The sequence below is a fragment of the Notolepis coatsorum genome (assembly GCF_963971535.1).
Source record: "Notolepis coatsorum genome assembly, chromosome: 9".
Taxonomy (NCBI): domain Eukaryota; kingdom Metazoa; phylum Chordata; class Actinopteri; order Aulopiformes; family Paralepididae; genus Notolepis; species Notolepis coatsorum.
Window position 1 is genome coordinate 38,793,718 of NC_140173.1, and position 25,587 is coordinate 38,819,304.

A 25,587-nucleotide genomic window follows, 5' to 3' on the forward strand; every position below is an offset into this window, starting at 1 on the left:
GGTCTCCATAGCGCTTAACCCTGTGACACCCAGACCGACCTGGCATTTTTCCCCCTGAAAAAAGCCCAAGTCCCTCAGGGTACCAGAACAGCAGATCTGCATCCCCGGCGGACAACGGGTTCAACTGATCTGGACCAGCGTGACCAGAACCAGTCCCGTGCCCTAACCACGCCGACATGCCTACTCCAGGAGAAGGGCAGATATGCGTGTTGATCTTAACATGAAAAGAAGGCGCCACCCAGACGTTCGGACGAACCGCGCCTGGTGGCCCACCCCAAGGGCGTGAGACCCCACTACATATGTTCAGATCCATCCCGTCATCATCCCCCAGACATGAACGAGAATCCGTCGACAACCCACCCAGGTCATGGGATGTGGTCGCCGGAAGAGGAAAAACCCCCATCTCAGTTGCTTTATAAAAACGCTGTTTCAACCACAAGCAACCAAGGCGTGCCAGTCAATCGCCTGTTTACAGCGAGCTAGCACTATACGTGCGTCGGGACACACCCCCATCAATGAACAGGCTATTTAGACCTGTCATTGAATCCCCAAGGCGCCCAGGGGAACGACAAGAGGGGTGTGACACTCCCTAACTCCAACACTTCTGGAATAGAAAGAAGGAAGCATCAACAGTATGTATCCCAGTCTACACAGCCGGGGTAAAAAATGTTCACATTTTTACATCCCACCACCCTCCCATAGGAAAGAGACGGGGATCCCCAGAGAGACTTCCCACGCGAGCTGTACAGATTGAAAAGAATATATTGCACCCTGAGCCATGTAAAAAACTGGTTTTAGGGCCTCCGGGGAAGAGGCACCGAACCCATACACACTCAATAAACGAATTGAATCGAATATACATACAATAGAAAAGGACCCTTCTAGAGGGTCCACTCACTTTGACAATCTGAGGAGGAAGGCTCTGTACTCTGATGGAGGCTTCCTCACATGGAAGAAGGAGTCCGAACTCACAGAAGGCCTGAGTAGGCGCTTGGTGAGGAGGAGCCCTGACCACCCCCCCTGAAAACAGATCCATCACATGGACCTGAACAGCACACGGAAGTCCTACCAACAGAGACGCGCACGGTGACGTACTCTATGGCGGGGGAATTCCTGCGGTGCACACGCCCAATATACCAGGCCGTGGGACCAGGAACTCCCTCCCCCCCCCCCCCCCCCCCCCCGTAACGTGCCGAACCGCCACGTGACGGGAACCTTGAAGGACAGGGGGTGTACCCCTGACCGACAGAACAATGGGGAGAGGAAAGGTTACCAGTTCACCCCTTTACGACCCCACACCCATGATACGACGTAACGACAAAAAGAGAATATGACACAGTCATAGTCAGCTCTATGAAGCGTTTCACAGCTCCACACAGCGCACGAGCTAACCTGCTATCTGATTTTTACTAAGGAAAAACACAGAATAGAGAGGGCTCTAAGAACCCCGGTCCAACATACACATGTGCTTCTGTGGCCAGTACAACCCAGTTGTAGGTCACATGACACACACAACCCATCATCACCTACAAAAAATGGCAAAAACACTCAACAGAGGAACGCCGTTTTTTTTTTTTTTCCACAATGAGAGAATACATCATTCTTGATTAGTATCGACCACAGGCCTTGCTAAGCACACATGACAGCAACCAAACCAATTTCCCTTTAGGAAATAAGTTTCTCCAGCAGATTTAGCACAACCTCAGCAATCAAGCTAAGAGTTACATCGTATCCCTACCACACAAGACACAATTAATGCACAACATGTCTGATAGGAGGTGATAAAGTCCCCAGGGAACCGGGGGGGGAAAACACAATCCTCCTATTTTACCCTCAATACGGCCAGTTAAAACAGGAAAACCTGTTAATGTGTGAACTCACTGTTCATTGTCATTACAGTCTGAGAAAGAACATTCTTTTACTCACTTGTCACCAAGCATAGCTTCATAGGTTAGTTGCCTTAGTAGTGAGTACACGGTACACATAAACACCATGATGTTCCTCACACAACAACCAGATCAATACATCACGATCTGCACGGAGAAGCTAACTGCCAGTGACAAAAACAGCTCACACATAACCCGCAACGTATCCCAAATGTATTGCAACAACACACGTTTTGGGAAAAAACACCGTTATTCACAATACATTTAGCAAAGTAAAACCAGAAGACGTGTTATGAGGTCTGGCCAACCCCGTACCTACCCGGAACGCAGATCAGCGAAGTGCAGTCACAAGACACCGTAGAACACAGCCGTCCTGTGTTGTTCGATCCGGGCAGCGTCGCCGCTCCCCAGTCGCTACAGTCCTCTTTGTTGACGCAATCCCCGTCCAGGCACAGGGCAGGGTCGACGAACATCCCCTGTCAAGGATGACGTCGTGGTCAAGAGTGTAAAACATGTCAAAATCAAAGCACGTTCAACAGAATAGCATCAAGCTAACGGCTGCTCCAACCGTTCGGGTGCTATTGCTTCCGCTCGCGAGACGCCGATCTAACGACGCACGCGATCAGAAGCGAGCTCCCGGCGGCGCGCGAGAAGCTAAGCTACCCCGCGCCAGGCCACTGACCGGCTAACCGTAAGCTATGAACATGTAAACAATGACATAACACTCACCCAGACAGGCCGCCGTTCTGAACCCCTCCTCACTTTTTAAGAGAAAAGAGAAAACAAGACGTCAACACCGCTTCACAACGGTGACATTACCACGTCCGGCGGAATCAGCACAGTACCAACTGGCCTGTATAGCTGACTTTGAACATGAATCTGCCGCTATCGCACATTACATGCACATATCCCCTCGTGAAGGAATACTCTCATTTGGATATGAAAGATGGGGTCTTAACACGGTGACAGAGAGAATCCACTCGTCCAGAACACACAGGGATCACCAGTGTCAATGGTCGCGGCCCACTAGTTAAAACTATAATGGTCGCCAGACCAAGGCCTTCTGTCGCCTAGGCGGCTAAACAAAGGACCCTAGCCTGGGGCCGGTTTCCATAAACTTTGTCAAGTAGCCCCCATAGCACTAACAGACAAGTGGAGCCCGCCAGCAAACACTACTCACCCAACCTGGAACGCACCGCTCCTCACAACAGCGGCATGTCCGACAGTTCAGCTGTGGCCTGACAGGTTTCACCCCAACAAACACAGCAAGGAACTGCAGTTGAGAAGCATGCAGCGGCGTGCTCCCAATACGAAAACCGGTGGAGGGTTTTTAGAATGATCATCATCTTCTAGACACTCCAGTACGAAGACAATATCGCCGTATTTTCTCGAAAATAGTGAGAGAGAAAATAAAGATATGATGTCAACGTATCCTTGTTTCCCAAGCTGTTCCTAATCCAATTTCTTCCATCATGGTGTCAAGTGTGGGGATCTACCGAGGCACTTCTTCCTTGTGGTGAAAGCGAGAAGGAGGAGAGCAGGTGACCACACACCTGCTTATGAAGGTAAGCTGATGAGGGGTGTGGTCAGACTAATACTGGTATTAGAGGTACATTTGTGGTTTATTCAGTACGCGTGCACGTACGCGAGATAGTGCAGTAGCGATGCCAAGCTAAGCCACTAACGATACAGAACTCTGCCAGGGTTAGAGGTTCCATTCATTGTGTAGCTCAATGGGTATAGCAAGGCACTAACACCGTTGGGGTTAGAGGTTCCATTCCCTGTGTAGTTAAATGTGTAGAGCAAGGGACTGACACTGCCAGGGTTAGGAGTTCCATACCTTCTGTAATTCAATGTGTATTTCGTTATATCTCTGTTGTAATAGGTAGCCACTAGCCAGACAGTGTGATTTAGTTATTTATCTCGGTTGTAAATAGGTAGCCAGACAGTGTGAGTTATATCTCTGTTGTAATAGGTAGCCAGACAGTGTGATTTAGTTATATATCTGTTGTAATAGGTAGCCAGACTGTGTGATTTAGTTATATCTCTGTTGTAATAGGTAGCCAGACAGTGTGATTTAGTTATATCTCTGTTGTAATAGGTAGCCAGACAGTGTGATTTAGTTATATCTCTGTTGTAATAGGTAGCCAGACAGTGTGATTTAGTTATATATCTGTTGTAATAGGTAGCCAGATAGTGTGATTTAGTTATATCTCTGTTGTAATAGGTAGCCAGACAGTGTGATTTAGTTCTATCTCTGTTGTAATAGGTAGCCAGACAGTGTGATTTAGTTATATCTCTGTTGTAATAGGTAGTCAGACAGTGTGATTTAGTTCTATCTCTGTTGTAATAGGTAGTCAGACAGTGTGATTTAGTTATATATCTGTTGTAATAGGTAGCCAGACTGTGTGAGATAGTTATATATCTGTTGTAATAGGTAGCCAGACTGTGTGAGATAGTTATATCTCTAGAACTATCTCTAGACGTTGCTCTTTGTGTTCACAGGTGGTTCTGAAAACATGTCGAGCTTCTGTTATTTGAATCCAATGTGATTTGATCTGCAGCTATCATTTAGTATCTAACATGTTGATGTGATGAGAGTGGAGACTAGCGTGTGCTCGTCATATGTTCACGTTGCCGCTCTAACATGTTGATGTGATGAGAGTGGAGACTAGCGTGTGCTCGTCATCGTCATATGTTCATGTTGGCGGCGCGTGCGGTGTTTGTGACCCCGGGGCGGGGGGGGGGGGGGCATGTGATGTCACCATGGGGATCAGCATCAGTCGGTATCTAAACGCTCGGGCTGATAACGGCTCAGTCCATCAGGAAATGAGATGTGAAATTAGAGCGAGAGGGAACCCTTTGATTAAGCGCTCTCGTCTCCTAATCCACTCTGCCCTGATTCCACAGATTAAGGCCTCCATGGAGTAATTAGCTTGTGTACAGACACACGTTTGTTTAAAAGAGGAAACTTCCTTCACAGTCTGCGAGGGGCGGCTCTCGCCTCACAAGCACCTTGTACCGATTCAGGAAGCAGGAAGCATCTGTGTTCAGAAGAGCCCTGGCTAACCCTATTAACCTCTTATTAACTGGCAACGGCCCGGGCCCTCTTTAGGATGATTTTCCCGCCAGTGCGACACGGCTTGGGTCTGCATTTTTTATAAAACATATAATATATAGAATTAAAGCCCTATTTGTCGTCGTTCGAATGCCCCCTCACTCGTCAAAATCCGTTCAGCGGTTCTCAAGTTACATGCCGATATGTCAGGTGTCAGACTTTGTACTCACGAGAGTCAGATTACGACCCCCGATGTCCGAGGCTCTGGAATTGTCAATTATTCGCTGATACCCCACGTGGGGTTCTGGGAATAAGGGATCTAGGTGAACATTTGTGTGTGTTCTGTATTATAGCTATGGAGACAATAGTATGGCTCATTTTGACAAACATTACTTGTAGTCCAACATGTAAAAAATTGTTTGTTTCTACACACTGTAGTTTGTAGTTTATTACATGCTAAACACTGCCCATTTCCAAAATAATCCAGTCTTTTTCCATAGATCGCGAGATAAAACGCGTTATGTGCAATAAGTCCAAATCGTTCTGGTTGATCCCCTGAACCCCCAAATACTCCCAAATCAAAGGTATATACCATGTACACATGTGCCTTCACGAAAATGCGATTGTTACAAAAAGCTTGGTTTAGGTCCGGTAAAATAGAACACTGTGATCGTTACAGAAACATGTTTCAGGTTCGGTAAAATAGACATAGGTGGTCCTTACCTTAGCCAGAAGGTACTCCAAAAAGAATAATTCCAATGATCCCATCGGCGATTGTGATTACTCACTTATATGTAATTACACGTGTTTACGGGAAACTATAGGTTTTGAGGAGAGCAGATCTCCTAGCGATTGCTCTGCAAGAGCTCCTCCCCCTCAGAGCGAGTCTTGACAGTCCAGTTCAGCCATTGTCTCTACTGATCCCTTTCTATCAGAGTTCAAAAGGTAGGCCATACTGCCACCGGGTGAGATTCGATCGGCATTGCAATTCCAACGTAGGCAAATGAGCCAGGGACGGCTAGAGTGATCCGGATGATCGTTTAGAACGGGGATCAAAGGAAAAAATATCAAAGGATCCAAAAACGAGTTTACTCGTTATTGGCGCTCAAGCGTTGGCGGCTAAACACGAGTTTACTCGTTATTGGCCACCAATGAGTTAATGTTGGTGGTGTGGCTACCGCTTGTTTACATTTTGATCACTGATTGGGCCTTTAATAACTGCACAGCTGCTATTTTGTAACTCATCAGGATGTCAGGATCTCAACCAACTGAGCAGAAGTGTTTTGATTTAACACTAACAAACTGAACAAGCTGGTGAGGAAGGCTAGCTCTGTAGTCAAACTGAACAAGCTGGTGAGGAAGACTAGCTCTGTAGTCAAACTGAACAAGCTGGTGAGGAAGACTAGTTCTGTAGTCAAACTGAACAAGCTGGTGGGGAAGGCTAGCTCTGTAGTCAAACTGAACAAGCTGGTGAGGAAGACTAGCTCTGTAGTCAAACTGAACAAGCTGGTGAGGAAGACTAGCTCTGTAGTCAAAATGAACAAGCTGGTGAGGAAGGCTAGCTCCATAGTGGAGTCGAACTAAACAAGCTGGTGAGGAAGGCTAGCTCTGTAGTCAAACTGAACAAGCTCGTGAGGAAGGCTAGCTCCATAGTGGAGTCAAACTGAACAAGCTGGTGAGGAATGCTAGCTCTGTAGTGAGTCAAACTGAACAAGCTGGTGAGGAATGCTAGCTCTGTAGTGAGTCAAACTGAACAAGCTGGTGAGGAATGGGTTGCCACCCATCCCGTAAAATATGGAATCGTCCCGTAATTGGAAACTAAAAGACGCGTTCCGTAGTGAACTGATACGGGACGCACTTCGTCCCGTATTTTAAGGTTGCCAGTATTGTGAGAGAAATGAGCCAGCCGACCTACAAAAACAAGCAAAATTGTGTCCAAAAGTTGCAGGAAATAAACAGACTTGGCAACTCTGGTATGATGGGCGTGCGCTCAGCAGCTCACGACCAATGAGAATTCGTGCTTTCACGTTGCTAAAACGTTCTGTGCAGTCTTCTGCTCAGCTCAGTCACTGCATCACCGGGCTGTTTGAATACAGAAGACACTACTCCACCGCGTCCTAAAAAGACAAAACGCCTCCAGAAGTACCGACCTGAGTGGGAACTGGCCTGGTTTGATAGCGTCAATGGAGATGTTTATAAAGCAAACTGCAAAGTATGTAGGTGTGTGTTTTCTGTGGCGCATGGTGGACTGACTGACATCATGCATCAGGAGAACAAAAATATTCCCGAAATATAAGAACTCAAAGGACCCAAGGACAGGTTTCACAGTTCTTCATGACTGAAACATCTCCTGAGATTGATTCAGTATGGGATATTACATCTTATTTATCTGGTTGTGTTTTTAACTAGATGTCTGTATTTCTATTTACCTGCCCTGGCAGCCAGGAGCCTACATATTGGCTGCTGATGTGGGCATAGTCTAGGCTATTTCACTTGACTAATATGGTTGATTGTTCATTAATGTTGAGTTTTTAAAGTCTAATAAATAAACATGTATTTATATTAATCAATATAATTAAATAGTGTGCCCATTTAAACTCCTATGTTGTTATGCTCATCTGGAAAACGGAATTATTCATAATGGATTAACAGTTAACACTTTCAGTGCCAGCAGGGGGCGCACAATTTAGTGCTTGAATGCCCACCATCCACTTCAATGTTAGCGTTAATTACGCCTAATCTATGTTTTAAATTACTAGTAATTTAAATTACTATTTATGAATCGTTTTCAAATAAACGCTAGATTATCGATAGTATATGTGTACGTATGCACGCTGGGGCCGCAAGCTGAAAATCGATTATCTGAGTTCCTCATCAGCGATCGTGCACACAGCCACCCACACACATAGGGGAAAAGCTTATATCTCCGTGAAAACAGGTCTGATTATCCTAAGACTGGTCAAATAGATTCCTTACCTGAGATCAGATGTTATCCAAAAAGATTATTCCAATTCCTGATCGCCATTCCAAATATCGATCGCTTTTATTGATCCAACGCTACATACTGTACATATGTATTCCACGCTGTTCTGAGGGTCCACAATGAATCCGATCGGCTCGGGTTACATGCCTGAGAAGTAAAATGTGGATTCCGGATTTTTCTTTTCTCATCCATTTTCATTGAGTCCATACCAAAAGGGTGCATTACCATCTGGGAGACGATAGGGGGCGGTTTTTTCCACATCTGAGCTCCTACAGGGGCTGCATACCAACGGGAGACTCGGTTGATGAAATATGAATTCAGATAGCTAATAAAAAAATAAAGCGCTAATAAACGTCGTGGGCATTCAGGCATTGGGCTGATAAAACGTGATATGATGTGAGGGGCACTGAAAGTGTTAATAAATACTTAAATAATAGAATTCATATATACATAAATGCAAAAATACTTAAATAAATACTTAAACATAAATAAATAAATAAATAGTGTTCAAACAACAATATAAAAGTCATACTGTTCAATTTAATTTCATTACAATTTTATCATCCCACTCCTCCCCTCTAGGTTACTGCAGCTGAGGTGACACAGGTATACCACACGCTTAAACACAACCTCAGCTACAACAGTGCTGACTGTTTGTTTTCTATGCATTTCAGGAGTTTGGGGGGCGCACGCTCGAGGAAAGGTGTCCCTTATTTCTATTAGTGAAAGGTGGCAACCCTAATGCTAGCTCCATGGTGGAGTCGAACTGAACAAGCTGGTGAGGAAGGCTAGCTCTGTAGTGAGTCAAACTGAACAAGCTGGTGAGGAAGGCTAGCTCTGTAGTGAGTCAAACTGAACAAGCTGGTGAGGAAGGCTAGCTCTGTAGTGAGTCAAACTGAACAAGCTGGTGAGGAAGGCTAGCTCTGTAGTGAGTCAAACTGAACAAGCTGGTGAGGAAGGCTAGCTCTGTAGTGAGTCAAACTGAACAAGTTGGTGAGGAAGACTAGCTACATAGTGGAGTCAAACTGAACAAGCTGGTGAGGAAGGCTAGCTCTATAGTGAGTCAAACTGAACAAGCTGGTGAGGAAGGCTAGATTCATAGTGGAAGTCAAACTGAACAAGCTGTTCTCCCCAAAAAGACCCTCAGTCCATGGAGTCCAATATCTGGTACTCAAAGGAACTGGCGGGCACCAACTTCTTAGAAGGCATGTCAAAAGGAATTTAGGTTTGCCTCCGCAAAGTACATTATTGTCTGTCTGTCTGTCTGTCTGTCTGTCTGTCTGTCTGTCTGTCTGTCTGTCTGTCTGTCTGTCTGTCTGTCTGTCTGTCTGTCTGTCTGTCTGTCTGTCTGTCTGTCTGTCTGTCTGTCTGTCTGTCTGTCTGTCTGTCTGTCTGTCTGTCTGTCTGTCTGTCCGTCCGTCCGTCCGTCCGTCCGTCCGTCCGTCCGTCCGTCCGTCCGTCCGTCCCTCCGTCCGTCCGTCTGTCTGTCTGTCTGTCTGTCCGTCCGTCCGTCTGTCTGTCTAAAGCATAAATCCGACACATGCTGTTCTTGTGATCATGGACACTTCAGTCTTGATTTGTGAGCATATTATATACATCTCTCACAAAACCAAATCCAAGAAACCCAGTGGGAAGCGAGGATCCGAGTTATGGTCCATACCTTCAGCTCAACAGTAAACCGGGTTTGTTTACTGTACTATGCACATTGATATTGTGATAGAAATTATTCAGAATACTCAAGTGTTCCATCTGAGTGTGTAGGCCTACATGTAAACCTCATTTCCAGTTTCCAATAAGAGAGAGAGAGAGAGAGAGAGAGAGAGAGAGAGAGAGAGAGAGAGAGAGAGAGAGAGAGAGAGAGAGAGAGAGAGAGAGAGAGAGAGAGAGAGAGAGAGAGAGAGAGAGAGAGAGAGAGAGAGAGAGAGAGAGAGAGAGAGAGAGAGAGAGAGAGAGAGAGAGAGAGAGAGATAGATGGTCTCTCCCAGGGTAAGTTACAGAGAGTCCAGGGCCCTCATTTATCAATATTATGATAAATACAGATATGTGCGTAACCCGTGCGTACGATAACTTCTAAGCAAAGTGTGTGACTTATCAATTTGAACGTGTGCTTGACTTTGTGCGTATATTTAAGCACAGCTCAGGGCATGCGTACCTGGCACCCAGCGGTAGAATATGAATATTGCAACGCGGAAATAAGCTTCCGTGCATTAGTTTCAACACTGCCGTGTTCTGTATGACCCATAATTCATTATAGTTAATTGTAAAATAGCGACAGTAGTGTAATTATAACGGGCTCACGCGCGAACAAGAGGTTGGCCTGCTTGTTTGGGGGGGGGGGGGCAGACGCAGAACACCCACCTCCAAACGTGATTAAATATTGTTTAAAATAAAAAGTTAAATACTATTATTTTGTGTGTCATGTTTCCAAATAAGATTGGTCACAACGAAATGCTTTCTACTTCAATTTGTTGGTTAGAATAGATGACCTCCGTTGAAATTTCACTGAGACTAAGACAGTCTATTTGTGAGCTCCCGCACAGACGTGATAATAATAATAGCTTAATTTTATATAGCGCCTTTCAAGAGACCCAAAGTCGCTTTACATAGGGGAAACAAATAACAAAGTAACAAACAGTGGACAGACACAACATATAAATATGATGATGGAATTCAAGTTCGCGTTTTTATTGATCACATAGGCAGGCTATACATAGGCTACATGGCAGTGAGATTCATTGTTCTACTCTCGTATTATTGTTATAGTATATGCTATTGTCAAGAAGGAAGTACATTATTTTCAATCGTGGCTTTAATTCGTATAGCCGAGAAGCAGTCTCCTATCAGCTTCATTAATCCCGACCCATCTCAGCCACAGCATAACTGAGACCGGCTATGGAAACAAATCATAAATAGACTACTGTAAATAAAATAGCCTAGGATAGGCTATAGCAGGGGTTCCCAACCTTTATTCCCCAGAGCCCCACGATTCCTTGGAGACATAGGAATATGATATGATATAAAGGTATACTGGTCCGTCAGCGAGGAGATAGCCCACAGTGGATAGCCATTAAATGCCATTTGAGAATATAGGCTATTAAGGCAAAACGACGGCCTATAGCCTATACATATTATTTAATATTTTCATAAGCGTAAAGATACAAGGACAACAGTTATATTAGAGCCATATGAAATCCGTTTTATTATTTTCCAAATTCCATTTTATTTTTTCCCAAATTCCGTTTTTTCCGTTTTAATATTTCAGAATTCTGTATTTTGCTTTTTATGCTCATTTTACCATCAGAAATAGTGTCTAATAAGTGGGAATGAATAAATGTCTACAATTGAATATGATATAACAGTCCATTTAATGTTCCATTTAATGTTTTTAAGTGCTGCAACTCAGAAATACAGTTACATTTTACACAATACTTTTCAAATAATATTGTGACAAAATAAAAATACACATTTCAAGTGTAAACAATGGATACAGCTAGCTACTACTGACATTATCACAATGTCAGTAGCCTAGCTATATCTATTTTATTGTGATGAAATATAGTAATGCATAATTTAGGCACCTTTAGTTTAGTTTATTTCGTTTATAAAGGACAGTGTATAATGACAATCGTTTGCATTAAACAAATGGATTGCACCAGATTTAGCAAGAAGCTATCATTTCCATCTATAGTCCTATGTACTGTAAAACGTTTCATAGCTATTTAAGTTTATTTCGATTATAAAGGGCAGTGTATAATGACTCGTTTGCATTAAACAAATGGATGGGTGCACTAGATTTAGCAAGAAGCGATCATGTCCTAACGTCTATATGAATTGAAAATGGGGGACCCTGATGGAAACAAGACAAACGTCTTTCTCAGGTCTGCATCCCCTTAACAATTGTATGTATTGAGCCGTACTGTATTGTACCCATTCTGCAATCTGTTAAATAAAGTTTTCATTCATTCATTCATAGCTATTTAATCACAATAGTGTCGCAAGTGTTTTTGCGGGTCCAGTCCACGGAACGTTGACAGAATTAGCAAAACACCTTATCGCCGGAGGCATAAAAGTCATTAGGATACTGCTCTGCTCTGAATTGAGGGCTTATTGGGGAATTTATTAGCTTCTTGACGATGTAAACACCGAAGCAGCGAGACGCTTGGGAGACTGCCTGTGTTGTGTGTAACCCGCTCTAGCGTCCGCCTCCCCGGTCGCGTGTGCACCAAGCGTTCCACCCCGGAATTTCAGTCCAGATTAGGCCAAATTCTGCAATATTCCACGTTTTGCAGTTGATTCCATTTTTATTGGTCAATTCCGCGATTCCGTCCGCGATTCCGTGAACGCGGATTTCATATGGCTCTAGTTATATTAACGATCAAGTTAGTTTACTGTATGCAGGCGCGGGGCTCCGTGTGACATGTCTGGGCCATGCTGCGTTATGCGCAAAAATTATTGTTGCATAATGTAGGCTATGCATATATAATTTATATAGGCTATACCTAATACCGACATCAAAATAGATTGTATACCTCTACAAATCATATTAAACCATACAGGTAGAAAATTGACGGAGAACTTTAATCCCTGGGTAATCGAACTTTTAAAGAACGATGCGAAAAAGGGCATTCATATTCCAGCACGGTTATTATTAATGACACCAACGCCAAACAGTGGTTAACGGTCTTTATTAGTGTTTGCGCTGCCCAGGCAGCAATGGTCTTTAGGAAGTTAATAGATATCATATCCGACTGTTTCCGACATCACCGTGTACATGTCTGTCAGCCTGTCGTGTATTGCTCCCAGGCGTTCTCTCGGTTTAGTCCACTTTTCCACATTACATGGGGGTGTTTCATTACCGTATATGGTTAATTACGGGCGGTTCTATATGCAAATACGTAAAACCGTGCACGAGCGTGGAGCGTAGATCAAGTGATATTTATCAACACAGAGTACTTGCAGGTGTGCGTGGGACATGTCTACGCACGTGTGATAAATCCGGATTTTTCTCTATGTACACACATTCAAAATTTTGTGCTTAAGAACGAAAATAGAACACTTTCTAAGAATTGTTGATAAATGAGGGCCCAGATGATTTACTCAACACTGGTTTTGTAGGAACATGAAGGTATACTACAGTATCATGCATGCAGCGGTATGGATTTTGACTATACTATACAGTACTATACTGAAAGAGAGAGATATCTACATATTGTAAAATAAATTATATATATATATATATATTACAGTGTATATTATTAAGTTAATCAAAAAATCTTCCTTGAGGTGCGGCTGGGTAGCGCAGTGGACTAAGCACTCCTCTACCACCGCAGACACTCTGTGTTCGAATCCAGCTGTCAGCGGTACCTCCGGCTTGGTCAGTCGTCCCTACTAACACAATTGGCAGTGTTAGCGGGTGGGAAGCCAGTGGGGTATGTGTTCTGGTCCTTGCAAACAGCGACCCTACTGGTTGATTGGGGCGCCTGTTTAGCAGGGAGGGGATCGGGGGGAAATAGCGTGAACCTCAGCACACGTTACGTTCCCTCAGTGAAACTCCTCGCTGTCAGGTGAAAAGAAGAGGCTGGCGACTCCACATGTATCGGAGGAGGCATGTGATAGTTCTACACCCTCCCCTACACCCTCCACAGTGGGCAATGCGCACAACGACCAGGAAGGGAATTGGCATAACGACTAAATTGGGATGGGTGAAAAAATACAGAAAGCCCAAAAATAAATAGAATAAAATAAAATAAAAATTGTTCCTTGCAGCAATATTGATATAATAAAATAGACCATTTTGAATGAAATAGCACCATGACAATTGTATAACTTTTTATAAGAATGAATTATTATATTATATTAAACTATATTTACACTATATACTACGGATGTTTGATATTGGCTTTTTTACCTATATCCGAGATACCGCTATTGTCCAACTCTTCATTTCCGATACCGATATTAACCGATATATGCGGGGTTCCCCCCCCCCCCCCCCCCCCCCCAAAAAAAACTGAATAATTTCAGGTAATTGACATTACATATCTCTTGTTGTGGAATTAACACAATATTATGCATACTTTCACAATAAATAAATAAGAATTTGTTCTTACTTGCTTGCCTGGGTAAATAAAGGTTAAATAAATGTAAAAGAAAAATATTTTTTTATTTTTGAAAACCGATACTTAACTGATAATTTCCGATATTACATTTGAATGCCAATATCGGCAGATAATATCGGACATCCCTATACTATTACATTATGGTACTATATTAGATTGTATATATCATATACTATATATCTTATATCTCATTACAGTATGTGTTGTATACACAATTATATACAGTACCTACTGTACAGCTGTCTCTCTCCTAACTCCTGCAGTACCTACTGTACAGCTAGATGTACGGTAGATTAGTGAATGACATCTTTGTCTGTACGGTAGATTAGTGTATTTCTCGAAAACGTTGTCATGGGCCTCCCTGTAGTGTATCCCATGTTGCTTCTGACTGAGAGGTGATGGTGGGGCTGTCCTTCGTTTGGATTCATTAAGACTTGGTCTGAACATTAAACGAAGATAACAGGAAAACAGAGAGCAACATTGAGGTTAGCCTTCACTCTTCATTCACTGTTGTTGGGGCCCGCAGTTTCATGTGACGGGCATGCACACACGCACGCACGCACGCGCACACACACACACACACACACACACACACACACACACACACACACACACACACACACACACACACACACACGCACACACACACACACACACACACACATACACACACACAAACACACACACACAGCACACACAGCACACACACACACACACACACACACACACACACACACACACACACACACACACACACACACACACACACACACACACACACACACACACACACACAAACACACACACACAGCACACACAGCACACACACACGACACACACACACACACAAACCACACCATCACCCTTCACTAGCTTGGCTATAAATGGAGCAGAAATGTAGACGGAGACAAGAGAGATGAAGACAGATGAGAGGTGATAAACTGAGACAGTAATCTGGGAATTGGTGCTTGTCAGGAGGAAGTGGAGGAAGAGGAGAGGGATGGAGAGAGGGAGGGAGAGAGATGGGAAGACGATAGGGAAAATAAGAGAGAGAGAGAGATAATGAAGAAGAGAAAGAGAGGGGATAAGGGAGAGAGGTAGGGAAGAAGAGAACGATTGAAGGAGAAAGAGAGAGGGAAGAAGGGAGATATGGAAGAAGAGAGAGAAGAAGAGATAGAGATAAGGGGAGAGGGAGAGAAGCAGGGATATAAAGGGGGAATAATAGAGAGAGAATAAGGGAGAGAGAGAGGGAAGAAGGGAAAGAGGGGGAAGAGAGATATATGGAAGAAGAGAAGGGGGAGGAAAGAAGGGAGAGAGGGAGCCAGTGCGCTTGTTGTTTTAGGGTGTTTTATGGTGTTTTAGGGTGTTTTAGTGTGTTTTAGGGTGTTTATGGTGTTTTAGGGTGTTTTATGGTGTTTTTATCTGGTTTTAGGGTGTTTTCAGTGTGTTTTAGGGTGTTTTAGGGTGTTATAGGGTGTTGTTATGGTGTTCTATGGTGTTTTAGGGTGTTTTAGGGTCCTGCAGGTGACCTTACTGTCTCTGCTCTCCTGTGTTATTCTCACTAGGACTGTCAGAATGGATTTCAATGTTAAAATGTCAATAACAAAATAAAATAAAAGATAATTCTTTACGGTGCAAAATATCTCCACACTCCTCCTGTTATGACGCTGGGTTCCTCACAGGGCTAATGATATGTCCCCGGTGGCAGACGGTGGAAGGACACAGGCTCGAATCGCTTTAATACCCCGATTTCTCACAGGACATGACGGCTGTGTCCTTCCTTTCATTTTGCCTCTCTCCGGCTCCACAACCGGCTCCTGAACCCGTGAGGTTGTGAGTTTGAGTCCAAGCCGTCCTCTCCTCTGCCTGCTGCTTCTGCCCGTCTCTCCACAGTACTGTAAATAAAGAAGAAATGGCTTAAAGTATTATAAATAAATAAGATATTCATGAGCACTGGGACTTTTCTCTCCTGCCTTTCTGTTTAACTGGATACACTTGATCTTCTTACCTCATTCCAGCTCTTCTGGTGTGTGTGTGTGTGTGTGTGTGTGGTGTGTGTGTGTGTGTGTGTGTGTGTGTGTGTGTGTGTGTGTGTGTGTGTGTGTGTGTGTGTGTGTGTGTGTGTGTGTGTGTGTGTGTGTGTGTGTGTGTGTGTGTGTGTGTGCACACGCGTGTGTGTGTTTGTGTCTGTCTGTCAGCTTCATTTAGGTAGCAGTGTTGACTCTCTCTATAGCCAATCAGATCAAGCCATGAGGGGCTCAGTCAATCTGCCCTTATCTGTCCATTGTCTCTTTCTCTCTCCTCTCCTCTATTCACCCCACCCCACCCCACCTCTCCTCCTCTCCTCTCCTCTCCTCTCCTCTCCTCTCCTCTCCTCTCCTCTCCTCTCTCTCCTCTCCTCTCCTCTCCTCTCCTCTCCTCTCCTCTCCTCTATTCGCCCCACCTCTCCTCTCCTCTCCTCTCCTCACCGCTTCTCTCCTCTCCTCCTCTCCTCTCCTCTCCTCTCCTCTCCTCTCCTCTCCTCTCCTCTCTCCTCTCATCTCTTCTCCTCACCGTTCTCTCCTCACCGCTTCTCTCCTCTCCTCTCCTCTCCTCACCGCTCCTTTCATCTCCTCTCCTCACCTCTCCTCTCCTCACCGCTTCTCTCCTCTCCTCTCCTTTTCTTCTCTCTATCGCAAGTCTTCTGTCTCCTATTCTACTCCTCTCCCGTGTCCACATCTCTCCATTGTTTACCTCTATCTCTTTCTCTTTTTATCTTATTTCTCTCTGCTCTCTTTCTCTCCTCTCACTCCTCTATTTTTCTCTCCTCTCTTTCTCCCCTCTCTCCCCCTCTTCTCTCCCTGGAAATAATGAGTTCTATGGTTCAGCAGTGTTTGTAAACACACCATCCATCACGCCACAGTGTATAGCAGTGTTTGTAAACACACCATCCATCACGCCACAGTGTATAGTATGCACTTACCTCCTATAGCACGTGAGCCGTTAGCGCATGGCCCGCGCAAAACACTGAGCGGCAGGCTGCCTCCGAATCTATTAACTAGTAACTACTGGCCCTTTCTCCGTTCCTCACGTTTTTGAGGGCACTGGTATTGTCATAGAATGTATTATATGTATTTATATTTATGTGCACTATGCCTTTAGTAACTTGTTTTACGACACTAACGTAAAGTGGACCTTTGACGTCTTTGACGTTTCACGTAATATTCAGTACTTATATGTGTGACGTAACCAGTATGCTGTTGCTCATTGGCTCGTCAGAAGTAAACAAACTCGTAACAGAACACGGTGTGTGTGTGTGGAATGCTTTACTTTACATGGTGTCAGAAAGTGCTTGACGAACGCATTGCATCGGGGAGATGGCTAAATTTAATCCACCGGACAGTTTTTCTTTTGATCGTCCTGGGTCGAATGGAAGCAGCGTTTCCAGGGATTTCGAGTGGCGACAAAACTAAACAGGGAGATCGGCGAGGTCCAGGTCAGTTCCTTGATTTATGCCATGGGCCATGAAGCCGAAAACATATTCAAGTCATTAACTTTTCCGGAGGAGGAGGAAAGGGATAAGCTGGACGTTGTGTTAAAGAAATATGACGAGTACTTTTATCCCAAACGGAATGTAATTCACGAGCGCGCCTGTTTCCACCTGAGAGGACAGCGGCCCGGTGAGAAAGCTGAAATGTTTATTCAAGCTCTTTATGATTTGTCAGAACACTGTGACTTTAGAGTGAACAAAAATGAACATATTCGTGACCGTATAGTTGTGGGCATTATTGACAAGGAACTGTCACGTAGGCTGCAGCTAATGGCTGAGCTTACTTTAGCCCAAACTATTCAGACTGTCCGTCAGTCCGAGGAGGTTCAACTTCAAGTTCACCAGCAGGGAGAGGCGTGCACTGCGGTGCAGGAGATTGCATGTGGAAAAACACCATACAGGGGAAAACCCAGGTGGAATTCCAATAGGAGAGAAAGTGAGGAGCAAAGAGAACCGGAGTGGGAGCAAAGAGTGGAAGATGTGGAAAATGTAAACACAAAGACCAGGAAAGGTGCCCAGCCATGACATCAAGGTGTAACAAATGTAAAAAGGTGGGTCACTGGGGAATAAAATGTCAGAGCAAGTCAGTCAGAGTAGTGACAGAGACTGTTTCACAGACACCATACTTCCTGGGTGCAGTCACAAACAAACACTCTCCCAACAGAAAGGATGAACAGTGGACTGTACATGTTTTCATCGGAGCGACATCTGTCAAATAAAAAATTGACACGGGTGCAGATGCAAACATCATGTGTGAAGAGACATTCAACATGTTAACCCCTGAAAAAAACATTAGAGCAGTCTAGTGTCAAACTGTGCAGTCCTGGGGGTCAGTTGGACTGTTTGGGGAAATTTCAGGCCAACATGACTTACAAGGAGAAGCCGTACACATTTCTAGTGTATGTCGTCCGCAGCCAGAATGCAAATAACCTGTTAAGCCGAGACACAGCGACTGCGATGGGGCTGGTAAAGCGCATCGAAGAGGTCCACAATGCATTTGGTGAGCATGGAACACTCGATACAGAACCAGTTAAAATACGGTTAAGGGAGGACACTCAGCCATATGCACTGTATACAGCGCGCAGAGTCCCCTTGCCTCTTGTGAAAAAAGTAGAGGAGGAGATAGAGCGCATGGAAAAAAAACGGTGTCATAGAACAGGTGACAGAGCCCACTGACTGGTGTGCAACTATGGTGCCTGTTCCAAGGAAACATGGAAGAGTGCGCATCTGCATGGACTTGAAGAGGTTAAATGAAGTTGTAAGGAGAGAGAGGTACGTCCTTCCTACTACAGAGGAAATCACTGCAAAACTGAGTGGTGCAACCATGTTTACATCGTTGGATGCAGCCTCAGGGTTTTGGCAGATACCTCTACACCCAGAGAGCAGCAAGCTAACCACCTTCATAACACCTTTTGGGAGGTACTGTTTCAAACGTCTCCCATTTGGAATCACAAGCGCTCCAGAGATTTTCCAACGGAAAATGGCTGAAACTCTAAACGGCCTGGAAGGAATAGCCGTTTACATGGATGATATACTGGTGTATGGAGACACTCCAGAACAGCATGACCAACGCCTTAGCAAGGTGTTGAAGAGGGTTGAGTCAGCCGGCTTGAAGTTAAACAGAGATAAGTGTGTTTTCAGAAAAGAATAACTTAATTTCCTAGGCCAATTGATTGACAAATCAGGCGTGAGGCCTGACCCTGAAAAGGTCAGAGCAATCCGTGAGCTCCCATCGCCACAGGATGTGCAGGAGTTGAAACGTATCCTGGGCATGTTCAATTACCTGGGCAAGTACATCCCAAACCTGTCAACAGTGGGACAGCCACTGTATGAACTGTTGAGATCCAAAACTGTTTGGACTTGGGACCATGCACAGCAGGAGGCATTCCAGCGCATCAAGGACATTCTGTCTACCTCTCCAGTCCTGATGCTCTACAATGTGAATAGGCCTACTGCTGTTTCAGCTGACGTCAGCAGTTATGGCATAGGTGGCGTACTGCTGCAGCTGCATGACGGGGATTGGAAACCGGTGGCATACTGTTCACGTTGTCTATCGGAGGCTGAAACCAGATCGAAAAAGAATGTCTTGCAAGTGTCTGGGCCTGCGAGAGGTTTGAAAAATACCTGATTGGCCTAGAAGACTTTAAATTGGTCACCAATCACAAGCCTTTAGTGCCACTCATGAACAAAAAGGACTTGGACAATGTGCCAATACGGTGCCAGAGACTCCTCATGAGACTGATGAGGTTCAAACCAAACGCAGAATATGCACCGGGCAAAACCTTTACCATAGCCCTCTCACGAAGTCCGCTACTGTGCATGGGACAGGAGACTGACACTCACTCAGATGTGGAGTGTTACATTGCAGCCGTTGTGGATAGTATGCCTGCTACCACACATATGCTGGACACCATAAGGGCAGCTACAGCAGCTGACAGTAAGCTACAGATGGTGCTGCAGTATATCAAGTGTGGGTGGCCGGAGTATGTCGGTAATGTACCAGCAACAGTCGGAGAGTATTTTTCTGTCAAAAGTGAACTGTCTGAATACACTGGAATTGTTACAAGGGGAAGCCGCATGATAATCCCGGGTGTGTTGAAGACAGACATTCTAGACAGGATACATGATGGACACCAGGGTCTGACAAAATGCAGAGAGCGGGCTCACACATATGTGTGGTGGCCTGGGATCTCATCTGACATCAAACGGAAAGTTCAGTCCTGTCTGCTCTGCTGTGAGATGAAACACACACAGCGAAAGGAACCTCTCATCTCAACTCCTCTACCTGAGCGGCCATGGAAAAGACTCGCTATTGACCTGTGCGAATATAACAGACACGTGTACCTCGTTGTGTCAGACTACTTCTCCAGGTTTCTCGAGATACTTCACATGCCAACAACCACAGCCTCACAGGTTGTATTAAAACTAAGATTTGGCTGTCCAGATGAGGTTGTGTCCGATAACAGGCCTCAGTTTGCAAGTCAGGAGTTTAAGGAGTTTGCTAGAGGATTTGACTTTCAGCACATTACCTCGAGTCCACACAACGCCCAAGGGAACGGGCATGCCGAGAGAGGAGTTCAAATTGCAAAGAGGATTTTAAAACAGAAGGATCCTCTACTCGCTCTCATGTGCTTCCGATCAACACTGTGCACCACCACAGGTGTGAGCCCAGCTGAACTGCTTATGGGCCGGAAGATAAAGACAACACGTCCAACACTCGAGACGAACCTTCAGCCTAAATGGCCTAATCTAGAAGACGTCAAGAGTAAGGATACAATGGAAAAACAGAAACAAGCTTTCTACTTTAATCATCGCCACGGAGCAAAGCCCTTGCCATCGCTGAAGCCTGGCGATTCTATCCTTGTGAAGCTAGACCATCAGAAAGCTTGGGGAACACCCGCTGTTATAACTGGAGAAAACGTCACTCCACGGTCTTATGTCATCAAGACACAACAGGGAGCAGCACTGAGACGCAACCGTCGTCACCTGCAGCACGTCCCTGCACCAGCTGGAGAGACACACCCTCTAGCTCCAGATGAACAATAACATGGAGTTGCTATACAGCAACCTGACCCTACAGTCACCACTGACACTGTCTCACCGACCGACTGTGTCCGACCACCGGATCCACAGGGTGGACTATTATTATATACCCGGTCTGGCAGACTGAGCAAACCTGTGATTAAATTAAATCTGTGAGAGAAAAAAAAAGGGAAAGATAATGGACATTAATGACATACTATATGTATATGTTCTGAATGTTTAGTAATGCTCAAGCAATATTTATTGGTTACAAGAAAGAACACAAAAAACCTGAAGAAGGGGAGATGTCATAGAATGTATTATATGTATTTATATTTATGTGCACTATGCCTTTAGTAACTTGTTTTACGACACTAACGTAAAGTGGACCTTTGACGACTTTGACGTTTCACGTAATATTCAGTACTTATATGTGTGACGTAACCTGTATGCTGTTGCTCATTGGCTCGTCAGAAGTAAACAAACTCGTATGCTCGAATGCTTTACTTTACAGGTATAAGGCCAGACGAGACAGTAGTAACCTGACCCGAGTGTCTGTCACCAAGAACCATCAGGGAAGTCCTCCTTTGAAACAGTTTGGAATAGGAACAACAGCACTTCAAAATATACTTGGCAGGGCGGCTGATTGGCGCAGCGGGCAAGGCGCTCGCCTCTAACACAGGAGACGCTGGGTTCGAGCCCAGCTCTCGGCGTTGCTACCGGCTGGCCGGTCGTTCATACTAACACAATTGGCAAGTGTTAGAGGGTGGGAAAGCCGGTGGGTGGGGATTTGACGTTGTGGACAGCGACTCCTACAGGTCGGTTTGGTGACGCCGGTGCGACGGAAGCAGGAAGTGACGGGGGCAGCGTGAGCCTCTCACGCGTTACTTCTCGCCACTGAGAGTTCGAGCTGCTGCGGTGAAAAGATGCGACAGGCTGCCTCCTCATGTACCGGAGGGGACACGTGATTCAAGGCTTCTGTCCTCACTACAACCGACCTGTGGGAGGCATAGTCTAGCAACGTTCAAGACAGGGGAGGGAAGAATTGGATATACGAAATTGGGATGGGAGAAAAAGTGGATCAAAAAGATATATATATACTTGGCAGAGTATCTTTGCCCGTAGCCACCAGTAGCTCGTCGAAGGACGCTGATTGGTCTGAATCACTGTGGTTCGGGCACAAGCGCGTGCGTTGAAGCCTGACCAGATGGATTCTCGAACAGCTGCTGTGCAAGGTTACCTGTCACCTACCTGGATTAGAACCAGGATCCCTGCATGTGAGAGAAACCAAATATATGGGTCAACTAAAGGAGACATTAGGCTTACTAGGTTTCAGGCCAAGGGAGATATTAGACTTACTAGGTTTCAGGCCAAGGGAGATATTAGACTTACTAGGTTTCAGGCCAAAGGAGAAATTAGACTTACTAGGTTTCAGGTCAAGGGAGATATTGGACTTACTAGGTGTCAGACCAAGAGAGATATTGGACTTACTAGGTGTCAGGTCAAGGGATATATTCGACTTACTAGGTGTCAGACCAAGAGAGATATTGGACTTACTAGGTGTCAGGCCAAGGGATATATTCGACTTACTCCTCAGGCACAAAACATGGAAGTTAACAGACATAAAAAAAAAATCAACATAGTAACATCAACATCAATGACCTACACATTATGACATAGATATAATGACATGATAACATAAATAATAACATGGACATAAAGGCTCTCCCACCTCCCAGACCACACTTACCATGTTTCTATCTGTCTGTCAGGAGGTTAATAATGTGTCTGTCAGGAGGTTCTCCATAGCTGGTCATACTATAGATGAATTACCTTTACATAGTCTTAATATGGATTTATAATCCTTACCTGGTTTTAATATGGATTAATAATCCTTACCAGGTCTTAATATGGATTAATAATCCTTACCCGTTCTTTATATGGATTAATAATCCTTACCAGGTCTTAATATGGATTAATCATCCTTACCTGGTCTTAATATGGATTAATAATCCCTATCTGGTCTTGATATGGATTAATTATCCCTACTTGGTCTTAATATGGATTAATAATCCTTACCTGGTCTTAATATGGATTAATAATCCTTACCAGGTATTGATATGGATTAATTATCCCTACCTGGTCTTAATATGGATTAATAATCCTTACCTGGTCTAATTATCCCTACTTGGTCTTGATATGGATTAATTCTCACTACCTCGTCTTGATATGGATGAATTATCCCTAGCTGGTCGTAATATGGATTAATTCGGTCTTAATGTGGATTAATTTCCCTTAATACACACACACACACACACACACATACACACACACACAGGAGACACACACACACAGACACTACAACAATGTACCTGTCCTGAGGGAGATGATGTGTTGCTCTGAATATGCAATTGTGTGTGTGTGTGTGTGTGTGTGTGTCTGTCTGTGTGTCTGCGTGTGTGTGTGTGTGTGTGTGTGTGTGTGTGTGTGTGTGTGTGTGTGTGTGTGTGTGTGTGTGTGTGTGTGTAGGTGTGTGTGTGTGTGTGTGTGTGTGTGTGTGTGTGTGTGTGTGTGTGTGTGTGTGTGTGTGTGTGTGTGTGTGTGTGTGTGTGTGTGTGTGTAGAAAATAATGTAGGTGTCATTCATGTTATTTTTGTCTAGAGGAAGAACGAGAGACACAGAACAGAGACACAGAGAGAGAGAGATAGTGAGATAGATAAAGAGAGAGATAGAGAGATAGTGAGAGAGAGGAAGAGAGAGATATACAGATATAGATAGACATAAATAGAGATACAGAGAGAGGAATGGAGAGAGATAGAGAGAGAGAGAGAGAGAGAGAGCTGAGAGAGAGAGAGAGAGAGAGAGAGAGAGAGAGAGAGAGAGAGAGAGAGAGAGAGAGAGAGAGAGAGAGAGAGAGAGAGAGAGAGAGAGAGAGAGAGAGAGAGAGAGAGAGAGAGAGAGAGAGAGAGAGAGAGAGAGAGAGAGATGTGATATTTCTCTGGTTGTAGAAGTTAATTGAACGTGTCGTCATGGTGTCTGGTGTCTGGTACCTGGTGTTGCTACGGCAGCCGGCTGCTGCTGACAGGCTTCAGCAAGAGATGATGAGATCTGCTAGATTACCTGACCACTAGGAGGAGTACACACACACGCACGCACGCACACACACACACACACACACACACACACACACACACACACACACACACACACACACACACACACACACACACACACACACACACACACACACACACACACACACACACTGACACACACTGACACACACTGACACACACACATATACTCTGACACACAATGACACACCCACACACACACATTAGAGCTGTCCCCGGAACCTGATTTTGGGCTTCAAACTTCGTTAGGGTATTTCGAACCTTGATGATACACACTGACACACACAGTACACACAAACACACAATGACACACCCACACACCAGTGACGGCTGGTCCATAGAGGGCTCTAGGGCGCCAACCCCCCCTGGTGGAAAGAAGAAGAAGAAAGAATTCTTTGCGCGGTCCCCGGCCCCTAGCCCCCTCCACTCTCTTTTCATGGGTGCTCCACCTCAGCTCCACCGTCAGTGCGCAACTCACAGCGCAAAATGCAACTACATTTAATCCAATCAGCGCCATCAAATACGATATCCGAGGGCGCTTTCCTCTAGCACTAGAAGTAGTCACTCTATTGGCTGAGAGTGGCACGTGACATGGCATCCCGAATCACCTCGAGGGTCTACTAGGAAAATACGCTCGGCTAGTAGTTGTCGGAAATTGATAATAATCACAAGATACTGTACATTCAGACAGTGTTGGATCTAACTAAATGGATTTATATGGACACTTTTATGGACAGTTCAAGCCTGGACCACAAAGCTTCTCGAAGGGTTAAGGCTATACTCGGTCGTTTAGCTGGTTCGGTAAGAACAACAACAACAACAACAACAACAACAACAACAAGCTATATGGCTAGCTGGATGCAGTCATGTAAATGCGTATTTTGCTTTCCATCATCATGCCTGCTTTTTCAAACGACGGGGACAGATACAACATGCCCATGGACTGTTACTGGAGTAAAGGATATGAAACACTTATTTTTTTTGTGGACAGCTGAATGTCAACTCTTCTGATGGTAAGTCATATGTTTAATTTATGCAAGTGTAACCCAGGTTTCAGATTCATAACTATTTAGTCATGGGAACATAAATAGTTAATGCCATTGAATAAGAACATAAATAGTTAAGGCTATTATGTAAGAACATAAGTAGTTAATATTATTGGGTACCAAGTCCTTTGAATTACAGCACTGCCCTTTAATTTACTTCATGACGCGAGATAGATATCACAACAGCCACGCCTTGCTTTACAGCAGGTGAATCTGCACTACGCGCAGATGAGACACACAGCATCCACGGAGATGACGCAGCTGAACGTTGCTGCTGCCGAGATGAAATAGCATGATAAAAACAGTTATC

The 25,587-nt window shown here is 44.7% G+C and overlaps 1 protein-coding gene across 1 annotated transcript in view; it reads left to right on the forward strand.

The window, feature by feature from the left end:
• Positions 1–18,439: 18,439 nt before the first annotated feature.
• The window catches only part of cdh23 (cadherin-related 23), a gene marked incomplete at both ends in the record, with an annotated part of 775,072 nt that continues 767,924 nt past the window's right edge, over positions 18,440–25,587 (forward strand). The window contains 1 exon segment of the mRNA XM_084321844.1: positions 18,440–18,575. Within this exon segment, the coding sequence (XP_084177970.1) occupies positions 18,440–18,575 (136 nt within the window).